The sequence below is a fragment of the Oncorhynchus masou genome, unplaced genomic scaffold, assembly GCF_036934945.1.
Source record: "Oncorhynchus masou masou isolate Uvic2021 unplaced genomic scaffold, UVic_Omas_1.1 unplaced_scaffold_1188, whole genome shotgun sequence".
NCBI lineage: Eukaryota > Metazoa > Chordata > Actinopteri > Salmoniformes > Salmonidae > Oncorhynchus > Oncorhynchus masou.
The window spans coordinates 16,252-33,333 of record NW_027001652.1 but is presented as its reverse complement, the minus strand read 5'-3'; the positions used below and the strand labels follow the sequence as shown (position 1 = coordinate 33,333).

The 17,082-nt window shown below is 44.3% G+C and overlaps 1 protein-coding gene across 1 annotated transcript in view; it reads right to left on the bottom strand.

The window, feature by feature from the left end:
- Positions 1-12,457, bottom strand: part of LOC135529584 (NLR family CARD domain-containing protein 3-like) — a 168,096-nt gene extending 155,639 nt beyond the window's left edge. Inside the window, exons 1-3 of the mRNA XM_064958246.1 lie at positions 12,399-12,457; positions 12,153-12,195; positions 659-802 (exon numbers count right to left, since the gene is read on the bottom strand). Coding sequence (XP_064814318.1) covers positions 659-802; positions 12,153-12,195; positions 12,399-12,432 — 221 coding nt within the window. The 5' untranslated portion in view covers positions 12,433-12,457. The remainder of the gene's footprint in view (positions 1-658; positions 803-12,152; positions 12,196-12,398) is intronic.
- Between the last annotated feature and the right edge of the window lie 4,625 nt (positions 12,458-17,082).

Sequence of the window (17,082 nt, the reverse complement as noted above, 5' to 3'; positions counted from 1 at the left end):
GAGAACCCCTGCAGTACCTCCACAGACCCCAGATTGAGAACCCCTGCAGTACCTCCACAGACCCCGGATTGAGAACCCCTGCAGTACCTCCACAGACCCCAGATTGAGAACCCCTGCAGTACCTCCACAGACCCCAGATTGAGAACCCCTGCAGTACCTCCACAGACCCAGGATTGAGAACCCCTGCAGTACCTCCACAGACCCCAGATTGAGAACCCCTGCAGTACCTCCACAGACCCCGGATTGAGAACCCTGCAGTACCTCCACAGACCCCCAGGATTGAGAACCCCTGCAGTACCTCCCCAGACCCCCGGATTGAGAACCCCTACAGTACCTCCACAGACCCCCGGATTGAGAACCCCTACAGTACCTCCACAGACCCCGGATTGAGAACCCTGCAGTACCTCCACAGACCCCCCTGAGATTGAGAACCCCGATTTAGCAGTACCTCCACAGCTCTTATCCACAGACCCCAGTGATTTACAGTATCCAGTGCATTCATCTTAAGATATCAAGGTGAGACAACCACATATCACAGTCAGATATACAGGATACCAACATTCCATTCCTGATAAACGATGGATGTATAGTGTTTCATCTTAAGATAGCTATTTATTTTTTATGAACTCGATAAATTCTTTATAAATGGTCATCTTACCTCTTAGCTTTGGTGTCATGTCCCCCAGAGAGATGCATTTTAGAGGCAGGGCCCCCCTCCTCTCTCTCCCCAGAGAGACTCATTTTAGAGGCAGCGCCCTCCTCCTCTCTCTCCCCAGAGAGACTCATTTTAGAGCACTGACCCCTAAACAGAGATTCAACATGTTGGTTGTGGTTAATATGGTGACAACTAATTACTGAATGTCAATTGTTCACATTTATCCATTATCTCGTTTGAGAAATAAAACATTTACTAACAGACATATAGAAACAATCAGGTGATTTAATGCAATCACATGAATATGTAGTTGTGGCATTTCATCTCCATGGCAACTGTCTGTAATAATAATAATAAGTCACTGTTTGTTAAGGTAGTTATAGACAGTACAACAACAATAATAATAATAAGCCACTGTTTGTTAAGGTAGTTCTAGACAGTACAACAACAATAATAATAATAAGTCACTGTTTGTTAAGGTAGTTCCAGACAGTACAACAACAATAATAATAATAAGTCACTGTTTGTTAAGGTAGTTCTAGACAGTACAACAACAATAATAATAATAAGTCACTGTTTGTTAAGGTAGTTATAGACAGTACAGCAACAATAATAATAATAAGCCACTGTTTGTTAAGGTAGTTATAGACAGTACAGCAACAATAATAATAATAAGTCACTGTTTGTTAAGGTAGTTCTAGACAGTACAACAACAATAATAATAATAAGTCACTGTTTGTTAAGGTAGTTCCAGACAGTACAGTAACAATAATAATAATAAGTCACTGTTTGTTAAGGTAGTTATAGACAGTACAACAACAATAATAATAATAAGTCACTGTTTGTTAAGGTAGTTATAGACAGTACAGCAACAATAATAATAATAATAAGCCACTGTTTGTTAAGGTAGTTCCAGACAGTACAGTAACACAATTATTTGTATTCACTAAAAGTAGGATATTTATTGTCTTTCAATCTGTTCTTTTCTAAATGTTTCTGAGAATGTAGACAGAAGGGCTAAAACGGACATGATTGATCTGAGGGGGAAATCTTTGACCCATTCAAAAAAGTGTTTTTGCATCAAGTAATTGATATATTATGTAAAGGTATGGTAGTGGGCTGTTCGTGATATGTTATATTATGTAAAGTAGACTAGGTTATAATGTATAGTAGTGGGTTGTTAGTGATATGTTATATTATGTAAAGTAGACTAGGTTATAATGTATAGTAGTGGGTTGTTAGTTATATTATGTAAAGTAGATTAGGTTATAATGTATAGTAGTGGGTTGTTAGTGATATATAGATGTTATATTATGTAAAGTAGACTAGGTTATAATGTATAGTAGTGGGTTAGTGATATGTTATATTATGTAAAGTAGACTAGGTTATAATGTATAGTAGTGGGTTGTTAGTGATATGTTATATTATGTAAAGTAGACTAGGTTACAATGCATAGTAGTGGGTTGTTAGTGATATGTTATATTATGTAAAGTAGACTAGGTTATAATTTATAGTAGTGGGTTGTTAGTGATATGTTATATTATGTAAAGTAGACTAGGTTATAATGTATAGTAGTGGGTTGTTAGTGATATGTTATATTATGTAAAGTAGACTAGGTTATAATGTATAGTAGTGGGTTGGTAGTGATATGTAGATGTTATATTAGGTAAAGTAGACTAGGTTATAATGTATAGTAGTGGGTTGTTAGTGATATGTTATATTATGTAAAGTAGACTAGGTTATAATGTATAGTAGCAGTTTGTTTGTGATATGCAGATCAAGGTCTATACCTCAGCTATAGCCTACATATCATAGATGACCAGCCTAAACCTGTTCAGATCAGTTCACATAATGTTATAGTCCTACCAGTAGCAGGACAGAGAATGTACTGTATATAAACTACATATCATAGATGACCAGTCTAAACCTGTTCAGATCAGTTCACATAATGTTATAGTCCTACCAGTAGCAGGACAGAGAATGTACTGTATATAACCTACATATCATAGATGACCAGCCTAAACCTGTTCAGATCAGTTCACATAATGTTATAGTCCTACCAGTAACAGGACAGATAATGTACTGTATATAACCTACATATCATAGATGACCAGTCTAAACCTGTTCAGATCACGTCATAATTTATTACATCAACGTTTGTATCGACATATGTATTCTATTGAATAGTCTTTCATTACAGGTCTCTCCAACCCTGTTTCTGGAGCGCTACCCTCCGGTAGGGGTTCACTACAATCCCAGTTGTAAATAGCATGATTTATATTATAAACCAACGCATTATTTTAATCAGGACTGCTAGTTTTGAATAGTAATGAAAACCTACAGGATGGTATCAATCCAGGAACAGGATCGGAGAGCACTGTTTTGGAAGATGAATAAAATCCATCCTCCAATTTTTTTTTACTATTCATCTTCAGCTAACCGTCCTAAAATCTTATTAGAAATGAATATTTTTTGTAACAATAACGTTACCATTTACCAGGTCATTAAATATAATTTATTTAGAATTGATCAGAATATTTTCTTCGTGTGTTCTCAAAGTGAAAGTGCTCCCTCGCGCTCCCCAGCACTACACACATAATGATCAGTGATCATAGATCAAACCTAAATTACATAACCAGAATTCCTAAACCCAGACGCAACATCCCGAGTCTACCGGGACCGCTGGGAAGAAGACTGTGGGAAGTCGACCAATGCCGTGATTTGGGGTTTGAGAAGTCAGAAGTGTAAAATGATTCCTTAGTTGTACATTTTCTCGAAATCTAAAGCCAAAACCTAGATTGGAGCCAATGTATTAAGTATTTGAACATGTTATTACTCCAATTTCGTGAAAGTAACAAACTGGCACGTTATTATTTTAGTTAAAAATGACTTTATATCGAAGGAGTGTCTTTGATTTGACGGCCTGCACATGCGCAGTTCGGCGTGAGACGACCGTTAGACCCGATAATGTATTTCTGCGCATGAGTTTAGCAAAGCAACGTTGTGCATATTACACTATATTACACTTTTGGTGCGGCAGGTAACCTAGTGGTTAGAGCGTTGGGACTGTAACCAGAGCTGACAAGGTAAACATCTGTTGTTCTGCCCCTGAAAAGGGCAGTTAACCCACTGTTCCCCTGAAAAAGGCAGTTAACCCACTGTTCCCCTGAAAAAGGCAGTTAACCCACTGTTCCCCTGAACAAGGCAGTTAACCCACTGTTCCCCTGAACAAGGCAGTTAACCCACTGTTCCCCTGAACAAGGCAGTTATCCCACTGTTCCCCTGAACAAGGCAGTTATCCCACTGTTCCCCTGAACAAGGCAGTTAACCCACTGTTCCCCTGAACAAGGCAGTTAACCCACTGTTCCCCGGTAGACCGTCATTGTGATACATATTTTTTTCTTAATTAACTGACTTGCTTAGTTAACTAAAGGTTACTTACAAAAAAGAAATGTATATATATATACAGAAGTATGTGGACACCCCTTCAAATATGTGGATTCGGCTATTTCAGCCACACCTGTCAGGTGTATAAAATCGAGCACACAGCCATGCAGTCTCAATAGATAAACATTAGCATAGAATGGCCTTAATGAAAATCTAAGTGACTTTCAACGTGGCACAGTCATAGGATGCCACCTTTCCACAAAGTCAGTTCATCACATTTCTGCCCTGCTAGAGATTCCCCAGTCAACTGTAAATGCTGTTATTGTGAAGTTGAAACATCTAGGAGAAACAACGGCTCAGCCGCAAAGTGGTAGGCCACACAAGCTCACAGAACGAGGCTGCTGAGGGCTGAAGCGCGTCTGTCCTCGGTTGTAACACTCACTATTGAGTTCCAAACTCGGTAGTGAGCCTCAGACCAGGCACATCAAGCTGAAGGACGAGCACAGTCAGAATCTATTTCAAATTGCTCCTCTTGAGCATCTGTAAATACTAAATAAATACCTATTCTGCATTTGAAATAATACCACTTCCCATCGAGAAATCAAACGTGTCCGTGGCAAAATATCATGTGTTCTGGAATTTAAAAATCTAATCAAATCAAATTGTATTTGTCACATGCGCCAAATACAACAGGTGTAAACCTTACAGGGAAAGCCTTACTTACAAGCCCTTAACCAACAGGTGTAGACCTTACAGGGAAAGCCTTACTTACAAGCCCTTAACCAACAGGTGTAGACCTTACAGGGAAAGCCTTACTTACAAGCCCTTAACCTGTTGATGCTCTGGGGGCGCTATTTCATTTTTGGATGAAAAACGTTCCCGTTTTAAACAAGATATTTTGTCACAAAAAGATGCTCGACTATGCATATAATTGATAGCTTTCGAAAGAAAACACTCTGACGTGTCCAGAACTACCAAGATATTTTCTGTGCGTGCCCTAGAACGTGAGCTTCAGGCAAAACCAAGATGAGACGGCATCCAGGAAATGAGCAGGATTTTTGAGGCTCTGTTTTCCATTGTCTCCTTATATGGCTGTGAATGCGAGAGGAGTGAGTCAACCCTTTCTGTCGTTTCCCCAAGGTGTCTGCAGCATTGTGACGTATTTGTAGGCAGATCATTGAAAGATTGACCATAAGAGACCACATTTACCAGGTGTCCGCCCGGTGTCCTGCGCCGAAATTGGTGCGCAAAAGTCAGCTGCCAGTATTTTTCCATGGGATTCAGAGAGGAAAGCAAGCTTCCACGAACGATATATCAATGAAGAGATATGTGAAAAAAACACCTTGAGGATTGATTCCAAACAACGTTTGCCATGTTTCGGTCGATATTATGTAGTTAATTCGGAAAAAGTTTTAACGTTGTAGGTGACTGAATTTTCGGTTTGTTTCGGTAGCCATATGCAATGTAGAAAACAGAACGATTTCTCCTACACACAGACGCTTTCAGGAAAAACTGCGCATTTGGTATGTAACTGAGAGTCTCCTCATTGAAAACATCAGAAGCTCTTCAAAGGTAAATGATTTTATTTATTTGGTTATCTGGTTTTTGTGAAAATGTTGCGTGCTAAATGCTACTCAAAATGCTATGCTAGCTTTGCATACTCTTACACAAATTAGTCATTTTCTATGGTTCAAAAGCATATTTTGAAAATCTGAGATGACAGTGTTGTTAAGAAAAGGCTAAGCTTGAGAGCAGACGCATTATTTTCATTTTATTTGCGATTTTCAGAAATCGTTAACGTTGCGTTATGCTAATGAGCCTGAGGCTTTAGTCACGATTCCGGATCCGGGATGGGGAGTTCCAAGAGGTAACCAGCAGGTGTAAACCTTACAGGGAAAGCCTTACTTACAGGCCCTTAACCAACAGGTGTAGACCTTACAGGGAAAGCCTTGCTTACAAGCCCTTAACCAGCAGGTGTAAACCTTACAGGGAAAGCCTTACTTACAAGCCCTTAACCAACAGGTGTAAACCTTACAGGGAAAGCCTTACTTACAGGCCCTTAACCAACAGGTGTAAACCTGACAGGGAAAGCCTTACTTACAAGCCCTTAACCAACAGGTGTAAACCTTACAGGGAAAGCCTTACTTACAAGCCCTTAACCAACAGGTGTAAACCTTACAGGGAAAGCCTTACTTACAGGCCCTTGACCAACAGGTGTAGACCTTACAGGGAAAGCCTTACTTACTATATTGCATCCTTTGAAGTAGTCATGGTGATTGATGTCTAGGGGCCTGGTTGAACTGGGGGGGTTGAGTGTTTGAACTTTTGGAACTTTTTGGGGGATGGGGTGTGTGTGTTAGAAACAAGGTCCCTTGGCATTGTATCCATTTCAGGCTTTAAACAACAATTAAACAGCCATCTAAATAATGTTTCTCAGCCTAGTTTCCTATTTGGTTATCTTTATATGTACAGGCACAGAGCTTCCAGATGGCTCCAGCCTAAGGATTTGCAGGGCCTGCACACCTGGGGAGATTAGAACCCCAAAGAAGGTCGCATCTACACTTCGGTCCGCAGGTAGTATAACTTTTCATTACATTTTCATTACATTTCATTATAGTACAACGGTTTGATTTGTCTAATCTTAGCAATTTCTTCTTAGCTAGCTACATAGCCGTCTTTGTATCAAAGATAATTGCGTAATTATCGTATTTCGTCGTCCTAACGTAGTCTACACTGCTATCTGCCCAGCAGCTAGCTAACGCCCACCGTCTACTAGCACTGTAGAAACTATTACACTCAACTGAACGACTCGATTAGTGTAGTGTTAGCTAGCTACATAGCTGTCTTTGCTGTCTTCGTATCCAAGATAATTGTGTAGTTTAGAGTGTGTAGACTTAGAGTGATTATCTTAATTTACCGAGGTTAGCTAGCCAGCTATTTGTCGTCCTTAACGTAGGAGATACTGCTAGCTAGCTAGCCAACAGCTAGCCAACGTCTACTGAATAGAACTTCAACAACCCGGTCAACATTCCGCTTCGCTCCACAGGTAGTATCACATTTTCATTTCACTTCATTACAGTACAACGGTTTGATTTGTTTGATCGTAGCTAGCTAGCTACATAGCCGTCTTTGTATCTAAGACAATTGTGTAGTCTAGAGCGATTTTCTAGGTTAGCTAGCCAGCTATTGTCGTTCTTTTAACGTAACGTAACGTAATCAACACTGCTAGCTAGCCAGCTAGCCAGCTAGCCCCCGAATAGCAGCACTGTAGAAACTATTACACTCGACGGAACGACTTGATTGGTGTAGTGTCAACAACGCAGCCACTACCAGCTAGCCTACAAAGTCAACAACGCAGCCACTGCCAGCTAGCCTACTCCAGCAGTACTGTATCATTTCAATCATTTTAGTCTATAAGATTCTTGCTACGTAAGCTTAACTTTCTGAACATTCGAGACGTGTAGTCCACTTGTCATTCCAATCTCCTTTGCATTAGCGTAGCCTCTTCTGTAGCCTGTCAACTATGTGTCTATCTATCCCTGTTCTCTCCTCTCTGCACAGACCATACAAACGCTCCACACCGCGTGGCCGTGGCCACCCTAATCTGGTGGTCCCAGCGCGCACGACCCACGTGGAGTTCCAGGTCTCCGGTAGCCTCTGGAACTGCCGATCTGCGGCCAACAAGGCAGACTTCATCTCAGCCTATGCCTCCCTCCAGTCCCTCGACTTCTTGGCACTGACGGAAACATGGATCACCACAGATAACACTGCTACTCCTACTGCTCTCTCTTCGTCCGCCCACGTGTTCTCGCACACCCCGAGAGCTTCTGGTCAGCGGGGTGGTGGCACCGGGATCCTCATCTCTCCCAAGTGGTCATTCTATCTTTCTCCCCTTACCCATCTGTCTATCGCCTCCTTTGAATTCCATGCTGTCACAGTTACCAGCCCTTTCAAGCTTAACATCCTTATCATTTATCGCCCTCCAGGTTCCCTCGGAGAGTTCATCAATGAGCTTGATGCCTTGATAAGCTCCTTTCCTGAGGACGGCTCACCTCTCACTGTCCTGGGCGACTTTAACCTCCCCTCGTCTACCTTTGACTCATTCCTCTCTGCCTCCTTCTTTCCTCTCCTCTTTTGACCTCACCCTCTCACCTCCCCCCCTACTCACAAGGCAGGCAATACGCTCGACCTCATCTTTACTAGATGCTGTTCTTCCACTAACCTCATTGCAACTCCCCTCCAAGTCTCCGACCACTACCTTGTATCCTTTTCCCTCTCGCTCTCATCCAACACTTCCCACACTGCCCCTACTCGGATGGTATCGCACCGTCCCAACCTTCGCTCTCTCTCCCCCGCTACTCTCTCCTCTTCCATCCTATCATCTCTTCCCTCTGCTCATACCTTCTCCAACCTATCTCCTGATTCTGCCTCCTCAACCCTCCTCTCTTCCCTTTCTGCATCCTTTGACTCTCAATGTCCCCTATCCTCCAGGCCGGCTCGGTCCTCCCCTCCCGCTCCGTGGCTCGACGACTCATTGCGAGCTCACAGAACAGTGCTCCGGGCAGCCGAGCGGAAATGGAGGAAAACTCGCCTCCCTGCGAACCTGGCATCCTTTCACTCCCTCCTCTCTACATTTTCCTCCTCTGTCTCTGCTGCTAAAGCCACTTTCTACCACTCTAAATTCCAAGCATCTGCCTCTAACCCTAGGAAGCTCTTTGCCACCTTCTCCTCCCTCCTGAATCCTCCTCCCCCCTCCTCCCTCTCTGCAGATGACTTCGTCAACCATTTTGAAAAGAAGGTCGACGACATCCGATCCTCGTTTGCTAAGTCAAACGACACCGCTGGTTCTGCTCACACTGCCCTACCCTGTGCTCTGACCTCTTTCTCCCTCTCTCTCAGATGAAATCTCGCTTCTTGTGACGGCCGGCCGCCCAACAACCTGCCCGCTTGACCCTATCCCCTCCTCTCTTCTCCAGACCATTTCCGGAGACCTTCTCCCTTACCTCACCTCGCTCATCAACTCATCCCTGACCGCTGGCTACGTCCCTTCCGTCTTCAAGAGAGCGAGAGTTGCACCCCTTCTGAAAAAACCTACACTCGATCCCTCCGATGTCAACAACTACAGACCAGTATCCCTTCTTTCTTTTCTCTCCAAAACTCTTGAACGTGCCGTCCTTGGCCAGCTCTCCCGCTATCTCTCTCAGAATGACCTTCTTGATCCAAATCAGTCAGGTTTCAAGACTAGTCATTCAACTGAGACTGCTCTTCTCTGTATCACGGAGGCGCTCCGCACTGCTAAAGCTAACTCTCTCTCCTCTGCTCTCATCCTTCTAGACCTATCGGCTGCCTTCGATACTGTGAACCATCAGATCCTCCCTCTCCGAGTTGGGCATCTCCGGCGCGGCCCACGCTTGGATTGCGTCCTACCTGACAGGTCGCTCCTACCAGGTGGCGTGGCGAGAATCTGTCTCCTCGCCACGCGCTCTCACCACTGGGGTCCCCCAGGGCTCTGTTCTAGGCCCTCTCCTATTCTCGCTATACACCAAGTCACTTGGCTCTGTCATCACCTCACATGGTCTCTCCTATCATTGCTATGCAGACGACACACAATTAATCTTCTCCTTTCCCCCTTCTGATGACCAGGTGGCGAATCGCATCTCTGCATGTCTGGCAGACATATCAGTGTGGATGACGGATCACCACCTCAAGCTGAACCTCGACAAGACGGAGCTGCTCCTCCTCCCGGGGAAGGACTGCCCGTTCCATGATCTCGCCATCACGGTTGACAACTCCATTGTGTCCTCCTCCCAGAGCGCTAAGAACCTTGGCGTGATCCTGGACAACACCCTGTCGTTTTCAACTAACATCAAGGCGGTGGCCCGTTCCTGTAGGTTCATGCTCTACAACATCCGCAGAGTACGACCCTGCCTCACACAGGAAGCGGCGCAGGTCCTAATCCAGGCACTTGTCATCTCCCGTCTGGATTACTGCAACTCGCTGTTGGCTGGGATCCCTGCCTGTGCCATTAAACCCCTACAACTCATCCAGAACGCCGCAGCCCGTCTGGTGTTCAACCTTCCCAAGTTCTCTCACGTCACCCCGCTCCTCCGCTCTCTCCACTGGCTTCCAGTTGAAGCTCGCATCCGCTACAAGACCATGGTGCTTGCCTACGGAGCTGTGAGGGGAACGGCACCCCAGTACCTCCAGGCTCTGATCAGGCCCTACACCCAAACAAGGGCACTGCGTTCATCCACCTCTGGCCTGCTCGCCTCCCTACCACTGAGGAAGTACAGTTCCCGCTCAGCCCAGTCAAAACTGTTCGCTGCTCTGGCCCCCCAATGGTGGAACAAACTCCCTCACGACGCCAGGACAGCGGAGTCAATCACCACCTTCCGGAGACACCTGAAACCCCACCTCTTCAAGGAATACCTAGGATAGGATAAAGTAATCCTTCTCACCCCCCCCCTTAAATGATTTAGATGCACTATTGTAAAGTGGCTGTTCCACTGGATGTCAGAAGGTGAATTCACCAATTTGTAAGTCGCTCTGGATAAGAGCGTCTGCTAAATGACTTAAATGTAAATGTAAGAAAAGATCCTAAAGGTAATTTCAGATTCAGGTTCATCATGACAGCCACTTTATGAAAGGCCTTTACTTATGGCTAAACAGTTTTCTACACATCTTATTAATTAATGCTGTGGGATGAAATGAGGTGTTTCTAGGAGGGCTTAAACAAATCTACAGTGAAACAAACATGTACACTTTACACACATATTTATTGACTTTTAAAAAGACCACAGTAACATGACAGAATTTGTGCAAATGCAACGAAATCTGCTAGGGGATATTAAATGTACAACAGTAGTATTCTGTAACAAGCAATACGTGTTAAACATGAGGCACAGGCAATCATGACAGCCTCTTTATGAAAGGCCTTTAACTATGGCTAAACAGTTTTCTACACATCTTATTAATTAATATTGTGGGCATACCCAGGATTTACAGGCAGGACGTTTGATCTACACAGGGAGGGAAAACTTACGGAGTTTTGATGGATCGGGCAAGCGTCTTTGCGTTGGTGAATTGGAAACGGATAATGGTCAGGGCTAACCGGACCCTTTATCTGTAACATTTTGGAATTATAACATGTGTTAAAATGTAGGTACTAAATATTTTGAATTAAATCACTGGTTTTAAAAATGTATCTCACGCTTTAACGATAGGGGAAGAGGGGGTTTAGGGGGTTATTAACTTTATGGAAAACATTATTCACACTATGTGGATTATAAACATGTACATACATAGAGAGCCAACACATCAAGATCTAACAGGGATGAGGGGGGATTCATAGTACAACAGGAGGCTTCTGTAACCTGCAATACGTGTTAAATATGTTTTACATATATACACGACTGAATAGTTTCACAAACTACCTTTAAAGGTTTTGTAAGAGAGTTGTAACAGGCCTCATTCAACAGTCTAGAGATGAACCTAGAGACACCAAAAATCATCACCGTTTAGAACAGCTTGGAGATTATTACCCATGTAAGTGGGGAGCATAAGAGCGGATTTAACCAACTCTGTACCAACCCCGACACGGGGTATGATAACTCTGACGCGTACGTCTAATGATTATTGTAGATGTTTACAACTGAGGGAGTTGACAGTAGGTCAATGCGATGTATAAAGGCAAATTGACATAACGGACCTCAAAGACCAACAGCCTACTTTATAATATAGAATGCAGGGGTGTGTACTGAACATGTAACCATTATAAAACAAAATGGTCTACGGTCAAATGCGTCTATAGTTTTTAATGAAGGGGTCGCTGCAGTCATTTAGATTATTTCAACGTAGTCTAGATCAGTCCACAGGTTGCATATACATTTTTTAGTATCTCAATATTGTGTTATATGTTGGTAGGTCTAATAAACAAATATATTGTATACAACGATAATATTATTTTGTCAGAAATTGAAGCCGTTGATACAGTTGTGTACTCTATCGCCCGCCCTGCTGATCGTGCTCTATCTGAACTACATTAAGCATTCATTATTTTGCATTAAATATTTATGGATCTTAAAGTATTATAGAATACACAATATCTCACCCTTTAATTACAGGAAAATGTCCTTTCCATCCATCACCCCGGTCTGTCACGAAGAAAAAGACACAGAAAATCTGGGTGCGTGCGTGAGTGTGCGGTACAACTGTAGGCCTCCAATGTTTTTACATAAAACACTAATGATGCATGTTTAAATAGTAGTACAATTTGGTAATTAATTCTAACACGTCTTTAAAAAGTTTGTACTAAATATTTTGTAATTAAATCACTGGTTTTAAAAATGTATCTCACCCTTTAACGATAGGAAAATGTCCTTTCCCGACATCACCCCGGTCTGTCACGAAGAAAAAAGACACGGAAAATCAGGGTGCGTGCGTGAGTGTGCGTGCGTGTGACGGAGCAGCAGGAGTGTGTGTGTGTGCGTTTCAAAAACAAAGGGTGTGTGTGTGTTCACAAAGGGTGTGTGTGTGCCGACCACCCGGGGTTGAACATTGATATCTCTAAGCAGAGCCCGGTGCCCCCAACCCCGGTTGTAGACAGAATGTCTCCACATCCCCTCCTGTTGTTTGAATTCACCGCCTTTGTTCTCTAAAACAAATATACAGGGTGTTGCATACAGGATATCTCACGAAAATATCTGGACATGCCTTATGCATGAAAGTGCACACCTTGGTTTCAAATGATTCTCTACAGATAGAATGGGGCTACATGCTTGGGCCCCTGTTGAATACACACACACCCTTTGTTTTTGAAACGCACACACACTCCTGCTGCTCCTCACCTCCTGCTGCTCCGTCTCACACTCCTGCTGCTCCGTCTCACACTCCTGCTGCTCCGTCACACTCACACTCCTGCTGCCCCGTCGCACACACACTCCTGCTGCTCCGTCACACTCACACTCCTGCTGCTCCGTCTCACACTCCTGCTGCTCCGTCTCACACTCCTGCTGCTCCGTCTCACACTCCTGCTGCTCCGTCTCACACTCCTGCTGCTCCGTCACACTCACACTCCTGCTGCCCCGTCGCACACACACTCCTGCTGCTCCGTCACACTCACACTCCTGCTGCTCCGTCTCACACTCCTGCTGCTCCGTCTCACACTCCTGCTGCTCCGTCTCACACTCCTGCTGCCCCGTCACACTCACACTCCTGCTGCTCCATCACACGCACACTCCTGCTGCTCCATCACACTCACACTCCTGCTGCTCCGTCACACTCACACTCCTGCTGCCCTGTCACACTCACACTCCTGCTGCTCCGTCACACACTCCTGCTGCTCCGTCGCACACTCATGCTGCTCCGTCTCACACTCCTGCTGCTCCGTCACACTCACACTCCTGCTGCTCCGTCACACACTCCTGCTGCTCCGTCTCACACTCCTGCTGCTCCGTCACACTCACACTCCTGCTGCCCCGTCACACGCACACTCCTGCTGCTCCCTCACACGCACACTCCTGCTGCCCTGTCACACACTCCTGCTGCTCCGTCTCACACTCCTGCTGCTCCGTCTCACACTCCTGCTGCTCCGTCACACTCACACTCCTGCTGCCCCGTCACACGCACACTCCTGCTGCTCCGTCACACACTCCTGCTGCTCCGTCTCACACTCCTGCTGCTCCGTCACACTCACACTCCTGCTGCCCCGTCACACGCACACTCCTGCTGCTCCATCACACTCACACTCCTGCTGCCCTGTCACACACACTCCTGCTGCCCTGTCACACTCACACTCCTGCTGCCTTGTCACACACACACTCCTGCTGCCTTGTCACACACACACTCCTGCTGCCCTGTCACACTCACACTCCTGCTGCCCTGTCACACTCACACTCCTGCTGCTCCGTCACACACTCCTGCTGCTCCGTCGCACACTCATGCACGCACCCCGATTTTCCGTGTCTTTTTCTTCGTGACAGACCGGGGTGATGTCGGGAAAGGACGTTTTAAAGACGTGTTAGAATTAATGACCAAATTGTACTACTATTTAAACATGCATCATTAGTGTTTTATGTAAAAACATTGGAGGCCTACAGTTGTACATTATTACAAACTTTATAACATACCATTGCAGGAAAGACTATAAATTGCTTCTGAGAATCTACGTCTAACAGTCGCTTCCCAATCACCTATGTCCAGTAGCCTTCAGAAATATCTATTAGGAGGGATTCACTTATTCACATCTCTATTTTAATCTGTCCTGGCAGCTAAATATTCGGGGCTGTGGGTTTGCGCTAAAGCTGTGGTAACATGATGTTAAAGTATATGCTCTATGTTCTGCCCCTAACTCGTGAAAGTACGGAATGTGTTTGCAGGGCCGTGGTGGGATTTTTTCGGGAGATATCCTGTATGCAACACCCTGTATATTTGTTTTAGACAACAAAGGCGGTGAATTCAAACAACAGGAGGGGATGTGGAGACATTCTGTCTACAACCGGGGTTGGGGGCACCGGGCTCTGCTTAGAGATATCAATGTTCAACCCCGGGTGGTCGGCACACACACACCCTTTGTTTTTGAAACGCACACAGACACACACTCCTGCTGCTCCGTCACACGCACGCACACTCACGCACGCACCCTGATTTTCCGTGTCTTTTTTCTTCGTGACAGACCGGGGTGATGTCGTTAAAGTGTTAAAGTTTATGCTCCACGTTCTGTCCCTAACTAGGAGGTGTTTCGAGACTTTTTTTGTTTTATAACGGTTACATGTTCAGTACACACCCCTGCATTCTATATTATAAAGTAGGCTGTTGGTCTTTGAGGTCCGTTATGTCAATTTGCCTTTATACATCGCATTGACCTACTGTCAACTCCCTCAGTTGTAAACATCTACAATAATCATTAGACGTACGCGTCAGAGTTATCATACCCCGTGTCGGGGTTTGTACAGAGTTGGTTAAATCCGCTCTTTTGCTCCCCACTTACATGGGTAATAATCTCCAAGCTGCTCTAAACCGTGATGTTTTTGGTGTCTCTAGGCTGTTGAATGAGGCCTGTTGCAACTTTATTACAAAACCTTTAAAGGTAGTTTGTGAAACCATTCAGTTGTGGATGTATGTAAAACATATTTAACACGTATTGCAGGTTACAGAAGCCTCCTGTTGTACTATGAATCCCCCCTCATCCCTGTTAGATCTTGATGTGTTGGCTCTCTATGTATGTACATGTTTATAATCCACATAGTGTGAATCTTGTTTTCCATAAAGTTAATAACCCCACTAAACCCCCTCTTCCCCTATCATTAAAGCGTGAGATACATTTTTAAAACCTGTGATTTAATTCAAAATATTTAGTACCTACATTTTAACACATACTTCCAAAATGTTTACTATTTCTTACAGATAAAGGGTCCGGTTAGCCCTGACCATTATCCGTTTCCAATTCACCAACGCAAAGACGCTTGCCCGATCCATCAAAACTCCGTAAGTTTTCCCTCCCTGTGTAGATCAAACGTCCTGCCTATAAATCCTGGGTATGCCCACATCATTAATTAATAAGATGTGTAGAAAACTGTTTAGCCATAGTTAAAGGCCTTTCATAAAGAGGCTGTCATGATTGCCTGTGCCTCATGTTTAACACGTATTGCTTGTTACCGAACACTACTGTTGTACATTTAATATCCCCTAGCAGATTTTGTTGCATTTGCACAAATTCTGTCCTGTCACCGTGGTCTTTTTAAAAGTCAATAAATATGTGTGTAAAGTGTACATGTTTGTTTCACTGTAGATTTGTTTAAGCCCTCCTAGAAACACCTCATTTCATCCCACAGCATTAATTAATAAGATGTGTAGAAAACTGTTTAGCCATAAGTAAAGGCCTTTCATAAAGTGGCTGTCATGATGAACCTGAATCTGAAATTACCTTTAGGATCTTTTCTTTGGGGTTCTAATCTCCCCAGGTGTGCAGGCCCTGCAAATTCTTAGGCTGGAGCCATCTGGAAGCTCTGTGCCTGTACATATAAAGAGAACTAAATAGGAAACTAGGCTGAGAAACATTATTTAGATGGCTGTTTAATTGTTGTTTAAAGCTTGAAATGGACACAATGCCAAGGGACCTTGTTTCTAACACCCCCCCCCCCCCCCAAAAAAAAGTTCCAAGACTATGACTACTTCAAAGGATGCAATTTAGTAAGTAAGGCTTTCCCTGTAAGGTCTACACCTGTTGGTTCAGGGCTTGTAAGTAAGGCTTTCCCTGTAAGGTCTACACCTGTTGGTTAAGGGCCTGTAAGTAAGGCTTTCCCTGTAAGCTTTACACCTGTTGGTTAAGGGCTTGTAAGTAAGGCTTTCCCTGTAAGGTCTACACCTGTTGGTTAAGGGCTTGTAAGTAAGGTTTTCCCTGTAAGGTCTACACCTGTTGGTTAAGGGCTTGTAAGTAAGGCTTTCCCTGTAAGGTCTACACCTGTTGGTTAAGGGCCTGTAAGTAAGGCTTTCCCTGTAAGGTCTACACCTGTTGGTTAAGGGCTTGTAAGTAAGGCTTTCCCTGTAAGGTCTACACCTGTTGGTTCAGGGCTTGTAAGTAAGGCTTTCCCTGTAAGGTCTACACCTGTTGGTTAAGGGCCTGTAAGTAAGGCTTTCCCTGTAAGCTTTACACCTGTTGGTTAAGGGCTTGTAAGTAAGGCTTTCCCTGTAAGGTCTACACCTGTTGGTTAAGGGCTTGTAAGTAAGGTTTTCCCTGTAAGGTCTACACCTGTTGGTTAAGGGCTTGTAAGTAAGGCTTTCCCTGTAAGGTCTACACCTGTTGGTTAAGGGCCTGTAAGTAAGGCTTTCCCTGTAAGGTCTACACCTGTTGGTTAAGGGCTTGTAAGTCAGGCTTTCCCTGTAAGGTCTACACCTGTTGGTTAAGGGCTTGTAAGTAAGGTTTTCCCTGTAAGGTCTACACCTGTTGGTTAAGGGCTTGTAAGTAAGGCTTTCCCTGTAAGGTCTACACCTGTTGGTTAAGGGCTTGTAAGTAAGGCTTTCCCTGTAAGGTCTACACCTGT